The sequence below is a fragment of the Nannobrachium achirus genome, assembly GCF_963921795.1.
Source record: "Nannobrachium achirus genome assembly, chromosome: 16".
Taxonomy (NCBI): Eukaryota; Metazoa; Chordata; class Actinopteri; order Myctophiformes; family Myctophidae; genus Nannobrachium; species Nannobrachium achirus.
Genome location: NC_137823.1, coordinates 41,650,493 through 41,675,907, shown reverse-complemented (window position 1 = coordinate 41,675,907; position 25,415 = coordinate 41,650,493). Strand labels below are relative to the sequence as shown.

Here is a 25,415-nt window from a genome sequence, read left to right as displayed (position 1 = left end):
GACATACAAAGCATCGTTTAGGTGAAATGTTGCAGTCCAGATGGATAAAACAAAAGTACATTTGGATAAGGTTGGGACAAGGCAAGAACCACTTCTCACATCAAATCTAGGATTACACCGATAGCTCCACTAGGCCAACGTGTTGAACAACTTCACACAACTGGTTTCTGCCTTACATAAGTCTCTAAAGTTCCCACAGTGATTACTGCAGATTTCCACCAAAAACCTGAGCTTTAAAAGTCACACGACAACCCCATGTTTTTATAGTAGAAAATATGGCAATTAAAAAATAAAACTGGTCACACAAACACAATGAATCAAGTATGCAAAAGTGCATCAAACAAAAAAGGAAACAAAAGACAATTCATGCATCACACAAGACCATGGGGCTGTATAAGGCTTATCAGGATTAAGCAAGTTCAAAGCAACAAGGCAAATGCATCAGTTTTGGCCCCTAGGAAAACATCACAATACTAAGACCTTATTTATCCTTACTTGCGTGCTGGTGCAACACGTTGGAAAAATCGAATCCACACGCTCACAGGCATAACATGATCAGTTTGATCACTACTGCTGTTCATTTAAACACATGCTGACAAAACTGTCAAAGAAAAACACATGCTAAAAAAACTGTCAAAGAAAAACAAGTGAAAATAGAAGACAAAGCAATACATATTTTAAGAGGACAAAAGAAATCACTGTACGCAAGTTTACTGAACACAGTAGAGACAAAGAGATGATCAGTATTCTCAGACCAATACCATGCATTACATAATCCAACATGGACTTACTTTCACTTGCTAGACAAAAAGCCTTAAAAAATAAAAAGCTCAACTGGTTCTTCTGGTGGAGAATCAAAACCCTGGAGAGAAACCGAAAGGTTAGGCCTTTGGTTGTACACTCCGACTCCGAAAGTTAATAAACCATCAGGATTTTACAGAGCAGTGTAGGCATCAGTGAAGTTGCGCTCAGAAATAACAGCACATCGTAGAGGTTGCGACCAGCAGTGCATCTGCAGCGCCGCACCATTATAGGGCATTGGTGCATCCTTATGTTCCGTCTTTACTTCCATTTGCTGGTCCCGTATAGCAGTGGTACCCCCTTTTTTAAATTTAGAGGAATCAAATTTTGGTATTCATTAGACCATGGAACCCCATAACTCTGGCAGTGTACACTACACATGTAACCAAATGCATCCGTACGTGTGTCCAGCATTGGTACACACCTAGAGTTAAAAGGCATTTAAGGGTTCACTTGGTTGCCAACCATCAATCATTATGCTGGGGACCCCTTGTAACTCCTTCAAGGACCCTTGGGGGTCCCCACTTTGAGAACCACTACTATATTGACTATCATCAACGACTACATTTTGAATGACTATACATTTTGAAAGACTTGGAACTATAACGGCTGAGGAGGGTCATATTTATTTCTTGCCCAGACAACCTGATAGCAATGCACCATCAGATGAGCAGGATCATCAAAGTCTTAATAGCCTGACTTACACTTGGTTGCACGTGGGTGTTAGGCACCAGGTACAAGATAGCAATAGTGGGTCTCAGTATAACAAAATGGCTTAATCCAATTTGCCTGGAAATCTCTTCACATGTTGTGAGATTTGTTTAGTCGGTTTATTCCACATCAACCAACACTTGTTCCCCATCATTCGCGTCAACCAACACTTGATCCCCATCATCATCGTCTAGGTATAATAACCAGAACGGTGACGGGGTCATGTTCTTGAACATAACTACTTGAACCCACGGATTCTTGTACTGGATTTGAGGAACATTGAAGAACACAGACTTTCTTCTCCCTTGCTCAATATTGCCTTTCTGGAGCTATTTCAGCGTCCGTCTACAATATCTATCTAGATTCAGTTTAGGTACCCGACCCCGTCACACAACCATGTATAAATCAGGCTTTAGAGTCATGACTGCTGCCCTGACAAGAGAGGACATGAACAACACCCCTCTGCAGGAAAGGATTGTTGCCCAAGTTTTAACTTTTGTAATTCCTTATTGCAACTTTCATCCAGTCACATGGATAAAATTATAATTTAAAATAAAATAGTTGGGCTATAATTATTTAGAACATAATATAACTTAAGATTTATATTTAAATGGGATAAATATGGTCTCCTACTAGGTCTTCTGTGTGCCGACAAAAAAACAAACAAAAATAAACGACTTTAAATTAAGGCCATAAGACTGTCTGTATATTAACAAGGCCTGATTCTAGTTCTAATCTTCCAAGTGTTTACCTGTGCTGCATAAAATAAACAGCACACAGGGATGCGTTTCTTTACAGAAAACAGAGGCACACAGCACACAGAACCCATTTGAGGAAAATGACACGACTCTTATTAATAAAAAGCAATTTCATCCTTGCCACATGAGGGAGTCTTGATGAGTAAATTATGGAGGCATAACCTCAGCGGCAGGTTAAAATCACACCTGCTTATTTCAAATAAGAGCTCCCATTAAAGAGAGCATAGGTCAGTACTCTGCATGATGACAAGGATAAAATTGATACAAAAGTCAGTAACATACAAAGACAGACAAACATTTAAAAGTGTACAGTATTACTGTACGTTTAGACCAGAACCATGGAAGAGCTGTATTGCACATCGAGAAAGAAATGCAAGTCAAAGGGCTGAGAGATTAGAGGTCTTTGTCTCTGGATGACCATTCAGCTTCATCAACAGCATTTAAGGAAAAGAATTGGCCGTGGAGGTCATTGCAGACTACTGAAGCAGAACTCCAGGATAAGTGCAGGACAAGGTTTGTTTCTTTGGCAGCTACCAGGTCCAGTGTACATTATACAGTAATCCACATACCAGCAGACCCGAGTCCAGCTCAGAAGCATTTTCTGAAGACGATCTGTGGTCCGAACTCCTCGTATTCTTCCCGACTGATCCAGGCAGAAGAAAAGGATGGCAGGTTGGCCAGCACAGCGCCACCGCTCCACACACTGAAGTCTCTGTCCTTTGGACTGGCGATGTGGACACCGTCCGCCAGGTCGGATGGCACCATGCCCCCAATTTCATTCTGCAGACGTTCCGGCAGGCCGGGCAGTAGCGTGTTTCCACCTGGGTTGAATGGAAGTTGAACAGTAAAAACAAAAAAAAGGATTTCCATTGAAGGTTTAAGTGTAGCAGAATGGAGTTTTATATGAAAACATAACAGCCATACTGGGTTACAGTTTTAACCACTTTAAAGACCACCAACTAGATCCCCAATTATCACAAATGTTTTAATCCATTCATGTTTTCAATGAAGCATGCCTGGCTGGCAGTTACTGTATTTTGTACCAGGATAATTGGAACATGTGACCAATCAAATAGCTTGCATTAAAACCCACTGTGTAATGAACAAAACCACTGTTACCTGACAGAACAATGTTCCCTAGGAAACTCCGCCGTAGGTCAATGTCTGAGCCCAGGATCGACTTGAAAATGCTCTCGTGTATCCCATAATGGTCTCGTCCAATCAGTTCGGGTTTAAAGAGAATCTCAGGGGCCCTGGATAAGTAAAGCCAAAGATTGTTAATATAGGAAGATACACAATTCCAATTGGAGCCACTAGAGGCGAAATGGTACACAAATCCTACAAATTGTCTCCTAAGTGGGCGCCGGCGTCTGAGGGCAAATCTCACTAACGTCCTGTTTACTGGTGCTAGATGCAGCAAGTGTGTGTTGCTGGAACAGAGAAAGGTCAATAATAAAGTAGATTTTCTCTTGATTTGTCTCTCTGAAAAAAGCCATTTTAGTATGACAACTTTGGGAATATTTGGGGAATAGTGTGGCTTGTTCTGGTCCAATATTTAGTTCAGAGACCGTGGGGCTAAAGAATACTGTAGTTCAGAAGCTGTGTCCAACAAGCTTCCCATAAGGGAAGTAAATCGGAGATGGCATGTCTTGCTTTTTGGCATTTCCATCTTGGGTAAAACAAAAACAGGTTGACCTGGTTCAAGTTCTTTGTCAAAGCCTACTAAAGCATCACAAACCACCATAAACAGCCTTTATTTGAAGAATCTGATTGCAGATTATGACCAAATCAGACACTTAACATAATGCACTTTGAAAACTTTAGTGACTTAACCACATCTGGCCACAATAGGTGAGCATTCTGTGAAAATAAAATCTACAAGTTCACAATGCGTTTATGAGCTTATAGATTCTATGATGAGCAACTATTACACTTCATGTTTGTTATGTAAACCAAACATTCCTGTCAAACAAGCCTGAAGTGCAAGAAAGTAGTGTGCCTTGTCTTGAGTAGTCTACTCTGCATGCCACAAATCAGGTTTTCGATACACACTATTCACACAAAGTAATAGTAAAGTGATAGCGAGTCACCAAGCTAAACCTGTTAGTTTACCAAAACTTATTGCATACAGCCATCTGGGCAGGTAAATATTAATTGATATGTACATTGGCCATTGATGGTAGCGGACTAAACATTTGAAGCCATTGTTTTATCAATCAGCCATATAATAATATAAATGCAATGGTTCATTTCTTGCCAAAAATGTCTAGATGTTTGTTTATTTATTTTACCTTTAAGGCAAGTCACAAAGAAAGAAATATTTAACAAGGCAAGTCGCTAAGAAAGAAATATTTACAAAGACAGCCAGGCAAAAGATAAGCAAATATACTAAAAAGCCAGCATACTGCCTATAAACTGAGGAGTCAAATGGACCTGTAAAGGTTGTATACTTTCAGAGTTATTGACGCCCTTGAACCACTGCTAATAGAGGAACAACACGCAGCCTCTCCTCATTAGGTAGAGTGTTCCCCTGATGAAAGCCCCTGGAGGGGTGGAGCCGTTACCTGAACCTCTCCGTGCTGAGGCAGATGATCTGTCCGTCCGGCAGGGTGTAATACATCTCCCTGCTGGCGGACCCCCTGCCGCTCAGCTCTGCTTCATAGTTCAGAGCAACGCAGCAGCATTTCTCCTTCATCTCCCTCACTATCTCCATCTCTGCACTGGTCCGCATGCAGACCCCCTGCTCCTGAAGAAGCTTTTTAAAGGAGACATGAAACGCACCGGAGAGTTATCTTTAATGCATGAAATACAGTACAACTGCTTTGGTCCTTATGTAGTATACCGTATAGAGCTCACTTGTTATGCAACAGTTCAGCAATTACCTGCAAATGTTATAACCACGTAAAAACTAGTATCCCTATTCTGGGCATGACATACGTAAGTGAACATTCCTGAAAATAGTATTCTATGGCAGGATGCCATTCTTTTCCTTGTTTACAACTAGTGTAATTTCGGTTTTCACCGGATGCGCCCCTCACTACCGCCCATCAGGAACTTCAGAATTGGCCAAAAATGGGATTAAAACACTTCATTTAAAAATATGCACATAATACATTTAAAAATATGCACATAATACATTTCACAAAGACTCCGGAAGCACCTTACATTTTGCATTTGTACATGTTCGCAGAGGTAAGGGACATTCCAGCTCAAATGGGGGGGATGAAAGCTCGTAGATTGAAAATGTCAACAGCGATAAAATACATCTACGAGACTTAATCTAAGGCTAGTGTCGGACCAAACAATGTATGACTGAATGAATACCTTTTTCAGATGCATTGTGACATCCTGGCCTGCCAGTGGAACACGCTGCACAGCATGAGCTAGACAGTACCCATCATACACAGGCACACTGTGGCTCACTCCATCCCCAGAATCAAACACCACACCTACAGACGAGTAGGAGAAATGTAATCTTTACATTTAACAGAACATACATTTAACAGAATTTACATAAAAAAGTGTAAAACAGTGACAAATTATCTGCAATGACTATATTAAAAATCTCACTCTGGGGTTTAATTATTTAATGTTATCCTTTTAAATTAAATTATTAAGGTCAGGCTTAATTAAGGCTTTCCAACATCTGCTAACAATGAACCATTTCCATATTTTGGGCATGTCATAGGGGAAAGGTTTTAGAACACCCTATTAGTATATAGTGATTAACGATATACTTTTGACAGGTGTCCCCCCAGGAGTCTAATCTTGGCTCCCACCTTTTTCCCCTCCATTACCAAATGTCTTTGCTGAAAATAACTCACATCTTGCGACATCATTGTGAGCTGGCAGATAAGCCATGTTCGACTATTGCGACATGCACAGAATAGGAGACTAATGTTCATGTGACTAAAGGCAGTAGTCTTTAGTCATCAGCAGAATTGACATCAGCATCCAAATAACCTGTGGTCCTCCCAGCTGCATAGAGTGCCAGGACGGCCTGCATTGCCACGTAGGTGAGGGGTACACAGAAGCACTCGAACATGACCTCCACCATGCGCTGCCGGTTCGCCAGGGGGTTCATGGCTGCCTCAGTCAGCAGAACCGGGTGGTCCTCTGGGTCAACGCGCAACTGCTGGAAGGTGTGATGCCAGATCTGAAAACAACAAGGATGACTGGTTTTACTTTGCTCTGATGAAGGCCACACGCCGAAACACGCTTGATTAAAAGAAAATGAGAAACTGCGAAAAAGTATTTTAAAAAACGTTTATATTGAGTGCCTCTTTCTTCCTTCTACCTTGGAGGAAAGGTTTTTCACTCGAGTTGTCCTGTCAGCCGAGCACCCACAGTGGAAAGTATAGGACGCACACCTGCTCCCGTTTTTAATCAGTGGCAGTAGCTTGGTTGCCCAATTGCAAGTGGCAAGTAAATAAAACGTTTCAGGCAAGTGCAGTTTGCTTTCAGGTTGCCCTTGCCCAACAGGCAAGTGCGTTTGAGTAGGGAAATATTATTGGCTATTAGAACTATGCCAATTCTTTACGTAGGTAAGTAGTAGTTGCTCTCATTCTGTTTTGCAGTTATCGATTGGATTTAATATGTTCTATGCATGATGCTTTAATGCGAGTTTCAAGTATGCAAGTAGAAAGTAAAGTGTTAAAATGACATTTTATAATGGATGATTTACTTTTCGGGCAAGTGGACATGACCTTTGGGCAAGTAGAACATAACTTGTGACGTTAGTGTCAAGCCCTGTTCGATGCCGTCCGGTGGAAACATTGAATGTCCAAAACGTTACTTTTCAGAAAATGGAAAACAATAACCTGTGTTCCAATGGATCCAAAGTAATAATCTAGTAAAAGAGCCTGACAGCAAACATTGAAAGGGTAGCAGTAGCTTTAGGGTTTGACAGGACAGGTTTGTAACTAGAGAGATGTTGGCTCAAGACAGTGGTCCAACTGGAAAATGATTAATACCATTGAATGGTCTGGCCAACCCTTAAGGCTTTATGCACAAACACTAGCTTCATGAATGAAGAATACAGGAGAATGGTCTGGCCTCCCTTAAGGCTTAGTAACAATATGCACAAACACTAGCTTTATGAATGAAGTAGGACAAAGACTAGCTTCATGAATGAAGTAGGACAAACACTAGTAGCTTTATGAATGAAGTAGGACAAACACTAGTAGCTTTATGAATGAAGTAGGACAATGTGATAAATAATACTGTCTAATACTGACCAGACATAGGCTTGGTAAAAAAATCATTACAAAATCACCTGGTCAGTTATTTGAGCAAATCACATTTTTCATAACCGTTAGAATCGTCTCCTTTCATCTGTATGACAGTTGGAAGAAGTTAACCCTAAAGCCTTAAAGACCTAAGTCCGATTTGAAAATTACCCACTGTTTTCCTGGAAAACACCTTTGGCTTTCATAGAAAAGAAAAAAAAATCTGCAAAACTTAAAATGTTTGTACAAAAATTACTGTACTACATATCGTGTTCCCGGCCTGAGGGGTTAATATACACTTTAATGTGTACCCGTCCATAATGGGTATTAATAGGATGAAATGTATAAATGTACGTCCTTATTTTAGTCAAAAACTTTCAAAGTGATGGAGGCTATTGCTGAGGCCTCTAGTTTGAGGGTGGTATACTGGCATACTTAGCCGCTAACGCAATCTGTGACCTGTCAGTGCAGACATTACAAAGTACTGTGAGGCTAAACAGTCACCGTGCCGGTGCAGTAACTGGTGTGGGTGTGTCAGTAATATTCTGCTGACAATGGATGGACAGAGCAATATGAAAACGTTTGCTGTACAGATTCCACTGCTGTTTGTCAAACTCGCAAACCCATCGATACTGATGAACATGAATGTCCTTAAACTAGAGGTCTAAAGCCTGATTTATATAGAGAGCTTGTAGCTATTTTCTGTGTGTGACACCCGCAACTAAATACAGCGCATCTCAGATTCTGTAAGGGTAAATGTCCCCCGAAACACATAATAACTAGATGGCCATCCTAATTGAACACACAAAGCACAATCAAATGTTGATGATTTTTTACCTTTTCCATTTCATCCCAGTTTTGAATTGTTCCATTTTTTATGGGGTACTTCAGAGTAAGGACACCTCTCATGTGCTGAGCCTCATGTCCAATGTATGCGTCTCGTTCTATGTGACCATTAATTATGTCCTGCAAAATCAACTGCTGATCAAAATGTCATATTGAAAGCAAACCATTCTTGTAGAGAACTAGCACACTGAATTATAGGAATACCTCATATTTGGGCAGCCCAATAATGGTTGGGAATATAGTTGTTGGTAAGTCCTGGTCTGCGAATCCAGCTTTCATCAAACCAGAACCTGTATCCAACACTATAGGGGTTTTGAAATCTGCCATCTGGGGAGGGGGAAAAAAAGGGGAGTGGGGGAGACCGTGAAGGTTTTGAAAAAGGGGAATACTAGGATAACAAGGTGAAAGTTTTGAACAAAAGGAGGAAAACTAGGACAATTAGGTGAAGGTTTTGAACAAAGGGGGAATACTAGGACAATAAGGCCTAGTATTCCCCCTATTCACCTACTCAGTCCATTTCATTCTATACAAAGTTTACTTCATGTACTGTAAGGAAAAAGAAAAACGACTAAACAGGACACAACTGAAGTGACATACCGCTCTGACGTTGATGTCACCAAGTTGAGGCTGGTGCACAGGTGACCTCGTGCCGGAAATCCACGTGGCTTCACAAGTGTCCACTCCATCAGACATCTCTTTACTCCACCCTCTGCCTCCACCCGGGTCACACGTTACAGGTAAATCAGGAGGGTCCTCGGGTGGTGGTGGTGACTGTGGGTTTAGGCACCCATCTGCAGCAGGAGAAGAACCAACCTCCGGTTGTTCTTCCAGATCTATGTGTAGAGTTCCTATGGATTCAGGAGCCACAATGACGTTTGTTTTCTCTTGGGGAGGGGTTTCATTGGCGGACTGGTGTACATCGAATGACACCATGAACTGTTCAGTCAGGGGGTTGTTATTGTTATTGTTGTTACATTGTTCTTTGACATTAGGATTTAATATGATGGTGTCACAGTTGCCCAGAGACTTGTGTTTCCTCTCTTTGGGCTTCGGCAGGGTGTCTTGTGTGTCAACTTGTTGAAAAGTGGGAGCTGCATCACCTTGAGGCGCCACTATATGCGCTACCTCTGCAGAAGTTTCCTTTTCTGTGACATGGGAGCTTATAGAAAGTGATGCCTTTCGCGGTTTAGGTACTGGAGTGTTCTCTGAGTTACCGCCTGGATCAAAAGCTCTTTCGCCCGATCCCATTTCAGGTATCGTGGTAGCTTCTGGGCTCAATGTATTGCCGTTTTCCCCTGACCATGCATCCAATTCTTTTGCATTCACACATTCCAATTCTTTTGCATTCACACATTCCTGAGGTTCCTTTTTCATCTCTTCAGAAGACTCCTTCAGATCCAAGTTTGTACACAGTGGAGTCATGCTGTGTGCGGTGGGCTCAGCGACAGACCCATTCAGGCCCTTTGCATCATAGCTTGGGTCAGTGCAGTCTTTACTCTGGCCATCTACAAGTGGATCTGAACCAGGTGATACTGACATGCTACTGGATTTACTGGTGCACGGTTCTAAGGGCTTGTGTGGTTCTACTGAAATCAAGTCCTTCAAGTCACAGGACTCGCTTCGACTGTTTGATGAGAGGCCGTTACATAGCGCTCCTTCGGCTATGTTCTCCGCTTGCATCTTTTCCATTGTAGAACATCTCACAGTCTTTCTGGCTTTGCTCCTTTGCTTCTTGACTTTACGCTCTTGGTCCCGATCTATCTTTAAGCTCTTTTCCATCCTCTCAACCTCCTTTTTCTCCCTCTCCAGCTGCAGCCGAAAGACCTCCCTCTCCTTGCTCGTAACCGAGGGCCTAGTTGTTGCGGCGGTGCATTTCTCGCCCGGGGGCCCATCCTCCTCCACGTTGCTGTTGCATCTGAGCTCATGGATCTTCAGGCTTTCTTCGACGATCAGCTCGTCCAGGATGTTGACCTTCCTGAGCTCAGTCAGCAGGTCTGCTCTGTTGCAGGGCCCCGCTGGGTTCACAGCTTCAACGTGGCATTCATGGTCCTCAGGAGCCTCGGTTTGACTTGATGAATGCAGAGGTTTCCAGTCACTGTGGTCCTCGAGGTCGCCAGAGGCAAGGCCATCTTCGAAACCAAGCACACCGGCTTCGACCAGATCGCTGGGGGACATCTGGAAAAGGGAGCATGGGTATTTCACGAATGTGTTTGTCTCACAAACATTTGGTTGGTGGTAAATAATAGGACTGTAATTTTCCATTTTGATTCATCGAATAATTGTGAAGGGCGAGTTATTTTTATTTTTTCTAGGGATGTCCCGATACCACTTTTTTGCTGACCGAGTACAAGTACTTCATTGTGAGTACTCGCCGATACCGAGTACCGATACGAGTACAATTAATAATACAAAACAATGTGTTGTCATCCCCACAAATCTTAAAATTAGGGATGTTCCTAGCGACTAATTTCACTGACATGTACACGACAATTTTGAAACCTATTCGGATAACCGAAAATTAATTGATGAATTTATTTATTGACATTAACAAGCAGAAAATAGCCAAAATCTAGCACATTTCAATCCATTAGGCTAAACCTCATTTGAAAAAGATATCAAGAGTATATGAAAGTCTTTTAATAATGTTTATACTATTGGAATCTGCTCCAAAATAATTGATTACATCACCAGTGAAAATAATTGATTACATCACCAGTGAAAGACGTAGTCTAAAACTAGGTCACCAATTAACTCCCCAGAGCAGCGCACCGCAGCGCAGCTGGACTGACAGGACTCCTCTCGTTAAGCGACCTCTCTCATCTCGCATCACTGTTAGGCCTACTTTAAACCATTATTTATGGCATTCGCAGCCAACTTATGACTGAGACTACTTTCTCCATGTTCTCAAAATCTCACCTCAAAATGGATTATTCTTCAGATGAGCGGATCACACTGATGCAACAGGCTCGAGCCGAGCTGCCGAGGTAATGAGTGAGTGATTCACATCCAGTCGCCTTTTTTGGATTCGATTTCTCCATCAAAGGCAAAGCACTCAGACAAACTTTGCATCGTAGCAAGTTTTAAGATTAATGAATGATGAATGATGCTGCTAAATCACTCAATGTAGGCCTACTCATGTTGAAGCAGCAGAAAGACAGACAGACAGCCTGCTGCCGCTGAATGCCAGCGTTCACTCCGTTCAGCGTGCACCCACTGTGGGTCATCGTGACCACAATTACCAGTATGACAGTCAGGCTCCGCAAATCACCCTTGGTAATTCTTAAGTTGCTTATTTTACATGTTATAGCAACCTTTTATTATAAAGAAATGACATTAATATGAGTGCAAGATGCAAATGTTGAATAAAGTTCATATCTAAATAATTAAAAATATATTTAATAGAATAACCAAATTTTATTTACAAACCGAATAGTGGGATCAGCCTCGTTTAGTCGGATATCCGAATTAATCGCGCACATCCCTACTTAAAATATGTCCAAATTGCCGACATTGTTCCTCCTCCCAGAAGTGCACTCATTGCCAAGGGTGTCGCACCAAATTCTGGGCCCTGGGTACAAGGATTCACTGCTGGCCCCCCATGAATGTTCTTCATGGGGTATTTAAAAAATAGCAGATCTGCAAGCTTGCAGTGCGGCACTGTGAGCTTGCATATCTGCTATTTTTCAATAGCAAAAGTATAAAATAATTAAGGCCCTGGCTTTCACCTTGAGCCCCAGTAACCCAGTCCCACTTTTCTCCCCCTTGTGACGCCCCTGCTCAGTATCGGCCGCTGCCGTTAGAAGTATCGGGCGAGTACGAGTACAGCAAAATAGGGTTGTATCGGCGCGAGTACCGATACCGCGAGTACCGATACCGCATCCCTAATTTTTTCATTTAAATGTTTTGTGAAAACAAAACACTTCATGATCTAAATAAATGAGCCACAGTTTATACTTTTACCCAAATTAACAGATATAGTATTTTTCTTCAATTTGATTCACATTTGATAAACCGTTGCACCACTAGTAAGTACGCACCATGAAATAATATCTATTATAAGTAAAAGAAATTACATACCACACCAATATGGTCCTTACTGTCCCATAATGCCCACTGATTCCTCCTGTTCTCAGACCTCCACAGAACATCCAGCATGACCTCCTGGGCCAGAACCTGCTCTTCCTCCTGCAGCCCAAAAGCTCCAGTTACAACAAAATAAAATATAATGCATAATGAAAAGCTATAGTATAAAATGCAACCTCTTCAATTATAAGCCATGTACAAGTTGAGCAGGTGTGCATCGTAGGCTATTCAAAATGGTGTTTTAAGTATGGAATTAAGATTAAATCATTACGTCTGAAATGTCTAGTAGCAAATCTTAATGGAAAAAATGTTAGTTCAAAACCTATACCTGAAGTGAAAAGAAAAATCTTAACAGCATTCCCTTTCATGCAAACTAAAAATTCAGAACTTGAATGGGGGAAAGTCGTGACATTAAGCATCGTCTTGTTCAAATGGTTGACACCTCACCTCTAGTATTCCATCAGCCCTGACGAGAATCTCTTCCACCTGCCTTAGACCCTCCTGTTCCTTCACATCCCAATCCTTTGGACACACACCCACAACTGAACTGCTTAATCTGGAAAATAATGGAAAGAAATGCAGTCTAATGAGGGCTGTTGTTCTCCCAGAGTCCCATCACAGTGCAATTTGGAGCCTACTAGTTGATTGCCTACTTATTGCCTGAAGCTCAAAGCGCAATTATCTCCCCTGTTTTAATTAAATTACCCATCAGTGGCATCTTGATTTTGATCATGGAAGTCATATGAATCCCAGAGGAGAGTGGGGTGGCCCTCTGTGACGCAGTTTGATTGGTCTTGTCCATCGGTAACGGTGCTAGACAGCACGTTGCAAATGGGGTTCAGTTCTGGCTCCTCCATATTGCTTTGGGACTGCAGTGTCCAATCCCTGGTCCAAAGCACTTTGTTCTGCGTGCTGGCTGGTACCTCCGTCTGTGTGGGCTGGTCCCTGGGCCTAAGGTAACGGGTGCAAAACAGTTGATCCAACCAAACAAATAGTTTATGAAAGAAAAAGGATTTTTACTTTTACAAAGGCAATGATTTTATAGTTTTTTTACAAACAACTGCATAAGTAGCAAAACAAATCTACAAGCTCAGAACACACCACTTTATGAGCGCTTAGATCCATTTGCCATTTTTGTACAACCCCATTTTATGATAAGTATAAAATAGGGCTTAAGTGCTTAGGAACATTTTTGTGCGATTTGTTGACATACAGTATACATCTATAAAGCTTTTCAATTATTCAATAAATACAAAAAGAAAAGTATAGAATAATCAACAGTTGCAACCCTACCTGATGGACAGGTCGAAATGGTAGAGCTCTGAAGGATCAGATCCTTGGGGGTCTCTCTCCGAAGCTGACCCCGGAGGGGTCTGGGTAACCGTGACGGTGTACGACTTCTCCAGGTCGTCTACAGGCAGACTGAGCCAGGGATTGGCGGGCAGCGTCGTTGACCGCCTCACTTTGATCTCCAGGTTGAGGGAATCCACTGTGATCTGGGGGATTATCCGGACGCTGGCCCTGGAGCCGTTTCCCACCGAGCCCAAGTCAAACTCCTCTTTGCACTCTTCAGGGTCAGACATGCTGGACGCGTTCTCTTCGTGAATCTGGGGCTGCCTGGAAAGATTACATGATCTACTGATCACAATTATTTGAGATTTCTTTTACACAATTAGTAAATGCATGGTCTGTTTTGACCATACATGAGAAATGCACTTTTTATTCATGTTCCTATGTTCAGTGCCAAAACCACAATAATTAATGCTAAAACAACAAATAAATAATTAATAGCAATTCATCTCCAAACCGTCATGATCACGACAAACCTACCTGGAAACTGGTCTGAACGAGTCCCTGGTTCCTGAAGACCTACATGGCCCATCCTCGCCCTCTCTCCCTCCCCCGGCCTCCAGGTGGCCGCTGCTTCCTGCCCCGTCGAAGCCAGAGTCACACGAGCTGAGCGAGGGGGGCTTGCCTTCAACCAGCAACGCTATTCCAGTAGCTACAGGGCTGGTTCGGAGGGGATTCGCTCCCTTCCCACTTCCCCATTGGTTCAAGTTAGGAAGCGAGCCGCGGCATTGCACGTTATCGTTGATATCGTGCTGCGATTTATGAGATGTTTTCTTGACCTCCTCCTGCGATCTACGAGATGATTTCTTGATATCGTCCTGCGATCTACGAGATGATTTCTGCACATCGTCCTGCGATCTACAAGATGATTTCTTGACATCGTCCTGCGATCTACGAGATGACTTCTTGACATTGTGCTCCGTTCTACGCAATGTTTTTACGGAGAGGGGACATGTGGCATCAGAACCATCCTGGACGCTTGCAGCTCCTCTACTGGTAAAGAGGTCGGTGGGAGCCTGGTGAAGACTGTTGGCGTGTCGCAAGAAGTCATACTGCCACTGCAGAGCCAGTTGGAGGTCACTGATGGCCACAGGCCCTTGACAGCTGAGCAGCCTCCTGAGGACCATACAGCTGTAGGGGAGGGAAATGCACTAGTTACAGTGAATAATGCCGTGCAACAAATAGACCATATTCATGCCGATCTACAAGCTCACAACGTGTTGCATGGCGGCGAGCATGTAGATAGTCCTTTTTATGTCCTTTTATGTAGATAGTCCTTTTTATAGGTTGCAAGTGTTTAAAACATCTGTTTAACACCACATGCTCACCGCTCAGACAGCTGCCGACCCGTCTGTTGGAGCTGGCCGTCGGGTATGACATTGGCAAGGTGTGCCAGCTGCACCAGGTCTTCCATAGCAGGGCAGGGATTCCTCTTCAGAAAGGCAGACAAAGCCTGCCTCCACACAGGGACTCCCTGCTGCCAGTGTCTGGGTGCACCGTCAACACCTGACAGCAGCTCCTGGAGGAAGTTCTCACAGAGGACCTGGCTGTACCAGCTGTTGGACTGTAGGGATGGGAGAGGAAGAGAATTGCAGAGGTTTACATGTCTACATAAAAGAAATTGATAGATGACTCTAAATGTCTGATGCCTAAATCGTAAATTGATATTGCAACGTACACTTCTCCAAATGAATTGTCACAACCCAGTTATTTAAGCAGAACGAGCGCACATTCTTAGGTTCTCAAAGAACTTGCCTTGTCATAGTAGTAGTAGAAGTCGGACACTGCTCTGAGTGTTTGGTATGGGAAGTCCACAGCAGAGTAGAGCTTGTCCTTCAGAGTCTCCAAATCCAACACCCACCTCTCCCTGGCCTGGCTGTCGCCCAATGGTAGCATCTCTGCCAGCGTGTGGATCACGTCCTCAGCACAGCGGACTAGTGCCTGAGGAGGCAGAGACTGATATAATACAGATATATTCTGACATACCGCAAGTTCGCAACTGTGGTAATTGGGGGGGGGGGGGGGGGGGAGATATGTCCTCTGTGCAGAGAAACTGTTATGAAATAGACCACTGCAGCAAAGATTTCAGTGAATGAGGTCAAGGAGGCTCCACGCCGTTAAGACTTGCAGTATACTCTCCCACTCTAGACTTTTATATGCATTTCCCATTCAATCAAGTCCTTAAGAAAAAAAAAAAGGTCCCAGCCATAGAGGTCATTAGAATAACAATAACATTTGTGGACGGACATACTATAGTGATTACTATAGTATGCAGGGCAGAGTACCATAGCAAAGGTGTAGATGGAGGACTCAAAGTCTGATTTCAGCTGTCGGGCCTTTGTGATGTCCTTGGCAATCTCTATTCTGTACGGCTGGAGCTTTTCTTTCAAAAGAGTTTCAATCTGCTCCGTGATCTACAAGGACAAGCAGACAAATGCTACTATGATTAAGATTTCAAAACTCCGACTACAAACAATCAATGAATGCACGACAAAACATGAGTTACCGTATTATCATCAATCATATATCAAAACTTTTCCCAAGTTTCAAAACATTGCATATAAACAATTGGAACAATGACAAGCATTCCCAACATATGCATGGCACTCTTTGATTTCAGTTCCTGGGAAGAATATAATTAACGCATTTCGGGTTTTATGAGCAATTAGTCCCGAAGACGTCCATTAGCCTACCCTCATTCCTTCCTCACGCAGCTGCAAGGTGTGTAGATGAATCCTCGCCGTAGAAAAGGCCTGTTGCCACAGCAACTCCACCTTTTCCACAGCCGCAGTTATCCTTTTGACAAAAACAATAAGACATACGTTTAGTAGTCTAGCCATATAGTCAAAGTATGTCTCAAGAGCACAAGTGCTATTACTACAGTGTACACAGCAAATTCCTAAGTGCCACTTTAACACAAATTAACATCCAGGATTTTGCTGTGTACAATTAGCCCAGTCACTGAACCATAATGTATTAGTGCCTACTTCCACGACACTGGGAATGGAACAGTGATTACATCATAATGATTACATCAAGCTTAACAGATTTTCACACATGAATTGTAGAAAGCTAACCACTTATGGTTCAAAGTACTTAAGAGGAAAAAAGGAAACTTGACACCATGTCTCATTGTATCGTTTCAGTCACTGTGTGAATCTGTGCCCTGAAAGTACCTGTTGTAGTTCTGAAGCATCTCGAAAGCAGTGTGGGTGAAGAGCGCGGTGCCTGCCATGGCCTGGTAGCATGGGTCCGTTTCAGGGTAGCGTAGCTTGGCCACCACTTGCTCACAATGCCTCAACAGCTCATCCAGGCCCAGCTCCCTGCACAGCAGAGCCAACATAATCAATTTTCTTTCTATAAAAATAAATAAAGGTGTGTACGTTTCATCCCACTGTGTCTAGTACATACTGTGTCTAGTATACAATACCTCATCACCAGCTGAAAATAGCAACGAACTCCTTTAGGACATTACTATGGTTTGTCCCATTGGCTGGAGTAGTAAACCAACATTTGTTCCAAGGTTGAGGAGGACAGTGCCAACACAACGTTTCTATTCAGAGTGTATTGCAAAGTATGAACAAACACTAAATATATTTTAATCATTGGCCATGCTATAAGCAGGATAAACTACACTTGAGCTGTGCAGTCTTAATGCCCCCTTCAGAGGCAAACCCTACGTAAGGCATCGCAAGTATTCATCACACTATGCAATATTTTTCAAAAACTATATGGCTCATCCCCCTTACATGTAGATGTTCATGAATGCATCCCTCTCTATAACCACAAAGGTAGGTAAACCGTGCCCTCCAGGGATCAAGCTGTGTCTGCGTCTCTTCTACCGTGTCCATTCTAACCCTATATAAACAGCATTTTGTCATACCAGTACAGCAGATATGGCCTAAATGTTGGCACAAGCGGCTCAAAGTTTTAATGTGCCGGGGCTTAAGTAAACTGAAGCGTGGCCAACATCTGGCACAAACGGCTTAAAGTTGATGTAAAATGGTAACTTGAAGCATGCCCTACATATGGCTTACATCTTGGCACAAACTGCTCAAAGTTTGTTGTACACGCAGAGTCCCATTGGCAAAGCTTTGCAGGACACGATGTGATTGGCTAGCGGGACGCTTGATGAAATTAACTCATAACCAGACTGTACTCTGTCAAGGTGCCAACTTGCGGCTTGTGCACTCGTGGCCATGTATGGCCTTCGTGGCCATGTATGGCCTTGTTTGGTTGTGACGTCACCAAAAATGCTGGTGCCTCATTGGATACTGGCGTTAAAACCAAACAACTACACCACATACCAAAATCACAGAATGCAGTAATTGCGCTCTGCTGGCGCAAGTAAATAGCACCGCTCACTTCAAACTAGGTGTGATCTTTGTAGAGCGATTGCCTATTACGACATGTCCAGAATAAGGATACTACTGTAAGTGTAAAGCCTCACCTCCTCAGCTGCTGGAACTTGGCTTCATTGGTGGAGCAGAAACGTTGAAGCTCCTCATAGGTGGAGGGGACCGGCAGTCTGGACAGAGCCTGGAGAGTAGCGATGCATGATGGAAGCCGCTCCACCGCTGACAGGAAGTCCTGCACAAACGCATCAATCTCCTATGGAGGAGCACAAGAGACACTTTTAACTGCCAGGTATAACAAGAAGAGCCATGATGAGGCTGAAGCATCATCGCATCATAGATTAACAATTTATGCCACATTTTAAACTTAAAAACGAAAACTGATTGAAACCTGTTGCGAGCAAAATTACACAAACTTGATTATTTTTACCTTTATTTAAATCAGTAAAGGTTTGTAAACAAGATTTTATAAAAAACGGCAGCAGAATAAACTAAACATACAAGATAATGAATAGAACATTTAAAGAACAGTTACTTAAGTTAAAAGTAAAGAAATTGATACAAAACAGGATTTGGGTGGCATAAACACTGAAATTGAAAACAATGACAGCTTCTACACTTTCAAGCTCTATTGCGACAAAATTCAACATAAAAGCATCATATGAGCGGAGTTATAACATACATGGTTTCTGTCCAAATATGTACCATGTAGTAGATAAAGAGGGACCAAGCCAAGCAGAGCCTTATAAGCTCAACCAATGGGTACCAATGGTAAGCCTATAAACATCCTCATACAAAGTGCAAAGTGTTTTCTTTTTGCCAAAAATAGGAAAGCCAGGTTGAAAGTGGAGAAAACGATTTAAAAAATGTGCCTAGTATACATTAAATGGTGGCCTAGTAAGCACATGCTGACATTACATCAGTATATGACTATAGCTAGATATAGAATAGATCAGCTGTCATTACAGCATGCCAAGTTAGTTAGTTGTTACATAATTCCATGCAGGCAGCTCCCAGAGCTAATGAATACTGTCAACATGGCCATGAGGCTCAAGCATCCAATTGAACAAGACTGAATATATAATCGAATGGAAAGAAGCGGCAGGGGCCCCTTTCACTTGCTAATAAGGTCAGCTGATTATACTCTGTCATTTGCGCAAGCTTCACCAAGGTAACGGACAATAGCTGTGGGCCGCATCGGTGGACCTGATGAATGGGTTCACAAAACATCCCATCATCTGATTGAGCAGCAGCTGAACAGCAGCTCTCCTCAATTGAGGACAATTATTTCACTGGGGAGAAATATTTTTAGGGTTCAAGAGACAAAACAAGCAGTATGGCAACTAATACTAGAGGATATGGACAAAATCAAATCATGCTATTTTTTACTCAGTTCCTCAATATGAATTTTGCAAATATAGTTGATCTACAAGCTCACAATGTGTCGCATTGTGAGCTTGTAGATTTTGTATTTATCCACAAGTTTCCAACCTCCCATCGTGCATTGCGCAGAAGGTGTGCGGACAGTGCGGGCAGTTCCGGCTCACAACGGTTGCATCTGCGGCACGACGTGAGCTTGTATGTCTGCTGTTCTCCGGAAGTGTCCCACAAATAATTCTACAGTTAATTCTTGCGGAAACAGGTGGATAGTCTAGTATAAAATAAGGCTTCATTGATTAAAAGGAAAAGACACATAACATATTGTGATATTGTGATATTACAATATCCAAAATCTAGTCTCATATCGCAATAGTGTTATCAATGCCCAGCTCTAAATGTTAAACATTAGAGATTCATTAAACATGGTGGGTACATGAGCTCTATATGAGCCAAGAATCTCTGCTACTGTATGTCAGATGACTCCAACAATGCGTATAAATTACAGACAGAGGTTTGCATTGTGTGAGAAGACAATGTTACCATGTATCAGACACACTTTAAAGCGGCTGATCACAAGACCTTGATCATCTTCCCTGAAGCACACTGCCTTACACAACAGTAACACCATTCATCATGGGCTCTCAAAATACTGTACAAATGTATACATTTGTGCAAGAATGTTTGTGATGCAAGTGTGTGTAGTGTGTGGGAGCGGCGGGGCAAAGATTATGAAACACTTGGCCACCACTATTATATCTCAGACAGAAGGCCCAGTTAAATAGTACATGATCAAATATGTAGAAGATGGTAATTCATGCTTGGTATTCTTATTTTTATTAAATGGCTTTTATCCATTCGTCTTGGTGAATCACTTAATTCGTTTTTTGTTTAAAACCCATCTGGGCCTGACCTAAGTTTTTTGAAAAACTTGAAATATTATTCAAAAGGTTGCAAATATGTTGCTACATACTGTACATGTACTGTACTATACAAAAATATGTTCCCGGCCTGAATGGGTTAACAGTATGACTTGTTTATTATCAGAAGATCGTTTATGGTTTCCTTAGGGAATGTAAGAAAATATAACCAGTTAATTATGAAGCGTTATTTTTTGTAAAAAATAAAACGGTACCTTGATAAACTTAACCCAGCTTTGATGACAGTATATCAGATATCCTCCCAAAGATATAGTTAACTGGCTTCGGTCAATGTAGCTGGAGAGCTCCGAGACTTCTTTCAGCAGAACTTTCTGCAAACAAAGACCACCGTTACTTGTGGAAGGTTAGATTGAATTTACTAGATTGACATTTTGAATTTTGGGAATTCTTGAAACCCTGACAGCTGGGTGAAAGCAATAAAAACGATTTAAATTGTTGTTCCAGATACCTTGAACGTCACGGTGTAGGACTTTGATGGAACCAGGAGCTTTAGCAACAGTTTGACAACATCTTTCTTTTTGGGTAGAATCATATACACAGTATGGACTGTCCTATTGTGAACCTTGTGAAAAAAAAAAAATACAAAGCATAACATTGAGGAAGAAGTCAACAGAAAGACTCGTAATGGCATTATATAACAATTTGATCATGAATATGGTAAAGCTTTTCCCGGAAACAAATGTTATGTAGAAGGAAAGAGGCAGGCGGCCATGAACTAATTCTCCTTAGACAATTAAGCTCAGCTAATACAATTTCACTGAGGCTCTTCTATTAAATAAGCAAGCGTGTGACCCACGGTGCATGTGACCACCTCCTCTTCCCCTGGACTATTGTGTTGGCCCCCAGTGGAATTCCACAACAAGAGACCCATAACCACTTAAACCCTCTATACTTAATCCAACAGACCTGAGCTGCATTGTACTTAGTACGCTCTTTTTGTTCTCTACACACCAAATCTCCGCTCACAATGCGTTGTGACCTTATAGATAAGCCATTTTGGCGAATGTTCGCCTAAGGCTGGGCAATATATCACCAAAAATAATATCGATATCGAGTTATCAACATGCAAGGTATACAGAACAACAAAGACGACTTGAAGTGAGGTATTGGTGTGTGTGTCAAATGAATTAACAGACACACTCTGCATGCACGTAGCACATGCAAAAAAGCAGTCCATCTGTAACCAGGTGTGGTTATTTCAATAAAACCATTGTTGTAAAATGGAAATGAGGCGTTTAATGTCTGCATTCTATGTGTACTGTGCAGTGTGCATATACATGGATAATATAATGTAAAGCAATTGTTCTTAATAATATCGTGAGTAATATCGATATCGAGGTATTCAACAACGTTATCGAATATCGAAGGTTTTCCTAATATTGCCCAGCCTTAGCTACGCCCCAGAATAGGGATGATGGAGTTCAAGTGGTTAACATTGTGCTTTAAAGATCCCAAATCAGGTGAGAGCATACGGCAATCATGTGCCCACAAAAGATGTATGATAAGACAAAGTTCTGCTGACACAAAATGAGTTGTGCTAGCAAAGGAAGCCAATAGGTTCCATTCATTAAACTTTGGCTAAATGAGACCTTTTGTCCAACGGATCTTGATTAATACGGTAACATCTAAAGACACAAGTCAAGCTACCCTTACCACACTCTCTCTGAACTTAACAGAGAAGCTCTGTACTAGGCCGCCTTCTTTTTCCCTCTACACCAAAAACACTGCATCCCTTGTTGGTGCCAGTTTACTATGCAGATATATCTTGGGCACTTGTTCTCATGTTGTTTCTTAGATTTGTTTTCTCTCGACCACTATGTTGAATATGATGTTCAGCGTTGAGGCAATACTTTGTTCTCTCTACACTCCATTTATGACCATTTAAACATGAGCTCTTGTCAATAAACAGCAAGATAATCTGCTGGTTCTGATTTCACACTTGTTAAGTTGCTCTGGAGTCTGGATACAAATCTGCTTAATGCCTGAATTATAAATGGCCCATCTACTAGTTCACAACAAGCATGTTGTGACATTGTAGACATGCCATTTTCAAACGTTTTCCCAAGAATAGGGACGCTAGGGTTCATGTGGTTAACCATTATGTTAAATGAGGAATTATGTTAAATGATTTGTGACCCTGCATCTCAATTTGCAGTCCGCTTCTGGGAAAGAATTCTCAATTTGCTGCCCATTTCTGGGAAAGAAGTCAATCTGCACCGTCACTCAAATGCCACGTACTCTACCCCAGCGTCAAAAGACAAAAACTAACTAGACCAGCAGAGCGAGCAAGTACTTCGATCAGTGCTGTGTATGTGGGTATGTGATGATACTTGTTTGTGTAGACGTCTCAGTGACCTCACATCTAGAGTGAGTCAGGGTTTTTTATATCAGGTCTCACTCGGAGTCGTTAGTGGTGACATCACCGAGAACGCTGCTCCCTCACTGGCTAAAGGCCCAGCCTTTGTCGTCAGGATTCAGGCAGACGGAAACAGGCAGCACCAAACGCAGTACTTGCGTGCTCTGCTGGTGCAAGTAACAACAACAAAACAACAGCTGTAGGCGATAAGTCAGTGGTTCTCAAAGTGGGGTCCTTGGAACCACAGGGGTCCTTGAGGGGGTTCCAAGGGTGCCCAGTTTAAATGATTTTTAGTTGGTTGCATTTGTACTCTTGGGTTACGGCGGTCTGTCTGTGGCTTCAATGCATACCAAACTGGGGGTTCTTGAAATGAGCAAATGCCATTTTGGTATAAAGCTCTGAGCTCTCATGTGTCTGGCACCTGTAAATTGTGTAAAATAAATGTCCAAATACCTCAAGGAGATGAAGAGTTTCAGCAATAAATCTTGAAGTGGCAGGCGAGGCATGCCTCAAATCTGCAACGACCGAAACCAAGCTTCTCTTCTCCTGTTTTTTGCTGTTGGGAAGAAATCAAAGAATGCGTTCCTCAAGTTAGCCTAGTCATGAAGATAATCTCCACCTCTCTCCTCCATACTTCAAAAGAAAAAAAGCCTCTTTGCGTAAACATACTTGTGAAGGCTAAGAAAGTAGTTTATGAAGTCAACCACTTCTGCTTTGCTGAGGTCTGAGGAAAGTTTGACTTGTCCATCCACTGGGAAAACGATCAGAGGGCACCCATGTAGATCAAAAGCACCTGTTTAGACAGAGAAGAAATTCACATATGGCAAAAAAAAAAAAAAGAAAAAAAAAGAAAAAAATCAGGAATGGAGTATGTTCAAACATTCAGACTAGATACAAAAAGTAAACAAAAAACATTGAGTAGTTCAAAATGTAAGTCTACCCAAAAATGTTTCAGAGAGAGGCACTGAGGGGGAAAAGCATAGTGGTTAAAAATGTTGGACATCCTTGTAGTTTGCAGGTAAGCTGCATGTTTTCAAAGAAATAATAGCCTCCCTTGGCAAATTCTGAACACATTTTCTGACCCATTACTCTATGGACATTTACAAGATAAACCCCATAACCATACTGGCCTAAGTAAAACATTGTTCGAAAAATCTTGAATGGGAAGAAAAGATAGCTACCGGGGAAGAGTACAGCTCCAGAGTTCAACACATGATCTGCAGGCAGAGGCAGGGAGGGGGTGGAACTGGAATTCTGGACCTCTGAAAGGGTTTTTTTTCGTGGGAAATGATTATTTTTATTGAACACATGCCAACGTTTTTCTTCCACCGAAAGTCCACTGGAGGAACCAGTCCAGCAAATTCCTAAAACCTCCATCAGAGTTGGCTCACAACCAGCGGTGTGAACAAAGAACATTACACACTTGACTTATATTAGTTAGTTCATTCAAATGGGCTATATAGTTTGGTAACAAATGTAACCAAATGGGCCATTACACTTTCAAGCACACAGTCAACTATTCACTGTTTATAAACAGTGAATATTGCATTTGTGATTGAATATTAGGCTACATTATATTATTGCCCGAAAAGCATTGGTGTAAACTAAGTACATTTATTCAAGTACTTTACTTGAGTATTTCCTATTTCAAATACTTTTACTTCTAGGCGTACTCCACTCCATCTCGGATACAAAGATTGTAATTTTAACTCCACTACATTTAGTTGTAAACTTTAGTTACTAGTTTAATACATCTAGACTTTGATCACTAGTACAAAACATACATAAACATTGAGTGGTTCTACTTTCTACGATGCAGTACTTTTACTTAAAAAAATAAATAAATAACATTTTTTTGTAGCCTACTTTTTACACCACTGCCGAAAAGCATCAAATAAACCAGCTGCACTTGTCTCAGTTCTTTCCCCAAGTTTACCTGTTGCCTGTCGCCTGCGGCTCATCTTTGAGTCTCACTGGCAGCAGCAGCAGCAGCAGCAGCTCCTACTGCTACAACAATAAAAAGTTCTCCCCGCCGTCCCCGGACGAAGGCAAAACAAATACTCCGTTTTCGCCCAGAAGCCTGCGGACAGAACCAGTCTACCGTGCGGTGGTCCAGGAGAGAAAAGAGGACGTGGGACGGTCAGCGCTGCGGCTGCCCTGCTTTCCGCCATGTTGCATCCATTCACAGTCAGTCACACACGGACACAGAGGCTTCACGGCTGGTTGAACAACACTCCCGTCGGTCTCTCGTCTCTCTAGAGATGCTGAGGGCTCATTTATAAGCTGCAAATTAGCGTGGGCGTGGAAATGTGTGGGCTGCAAGAAAAGACCCACAGAAAAACATAAACATCTAGGCTGCTGCGCTGCAGCTGGGAGGGAGCGATCATCGACAACTTCTACGAGTTGAATGGCTTTCCCTGCTGTACTTCCTATTTGGTTTATGATTAATATTTAATCATTTTTTGGAGTTTAAGAGCCCAAGAACACTGTTTCCCAAACAGTGGGTGGCGACCCATTTGTGGGTCGCGGACACATTTTTTATGGGTCTCTTAATTTTTAGTTTCCTACACTTAGTTTATTATATTCTTCTTCTTATTATTATTTCAAAA

At 42.1% G+C, this 25,415-nt stretch overlaps 2 protein-coding genes across 2 annotated transcripts; both read right to left on the bottom strand.

The window, feature by feature from the left end:
• Positions 1 to 37: 37 nt before the first annotated feature.
• LOC308300709 (uncharacterized protein) lies at positions 38 to 14,466 on the bottom strand. The gene is made up of 13 exons (XM_080744596.1): positions 14,258 to 14,466; positions 13,721 to 14,044; positions 13,133 to 13,378; positions 12,875 to 12,983; positions 12,422 to 12,529; positions 8,942 to 10,519; positions 8,549 to 8,671; positions 8,336 to 8,464; positions 6,234 to 6,426; positions 5,595 to 5,719; positions 4,835 to 5,025; positions 3,390 to 3,523; positions 38 to 3,091 (listed from the first exon to the last, which is right to left on the bottom strand). Exons 2-13 carry the CDS (start codon positions 14,008 to 14,010, stop codon positions 2,859 to 2,861), a joined length of 3,459 nt encoding a protein of 1,152 aa, XP_080600722.1. The 5' UTR covers positions 14,011 to 14,044; positions 14,258 to 14,466; the 3' UTR covers positions 38 to 2,858.
• Positions 14,254 to 24,002, bottom strand: LOC308301042 (uncharacterized protein; the record flags this gene model as incomplete). The annotated part of the gene is made up of 12 exons (XM_080744940.1): positions 23,988 to 24,002; positions 23,476 to 23,599; positions 23,260 to 23,362; positions 20,899 to 21,012; positions 20,645 to 20,761; positions 18,228 to 18,388; positions 16,954 to 17,100; positions 16,471 to 16,573; positions 16,063 to 16,191; positions 15,533 to 15,718; positions 15,106 to 15,341; positions 14,254 to 14,908 (listed from the first exon to the last, which is right to left on the bottom strand). Exons 4-12 carry the CDS (start codon positions 20,980 to 20,982, stop codon positions 14,254 to 14,256), a joined length of 1,818 nt encoding a protein of 605 aa, XP_080601066.1. The 5' UTR covers positions 20,983 to 21,012; positions 23,260 to 23,362; positions 23,476 to 23,599; positions 23,988 to 24,002.
• Between the last annotated feature and the right edge of the window lie 1,413 nt (positions 24,003 to 25,415).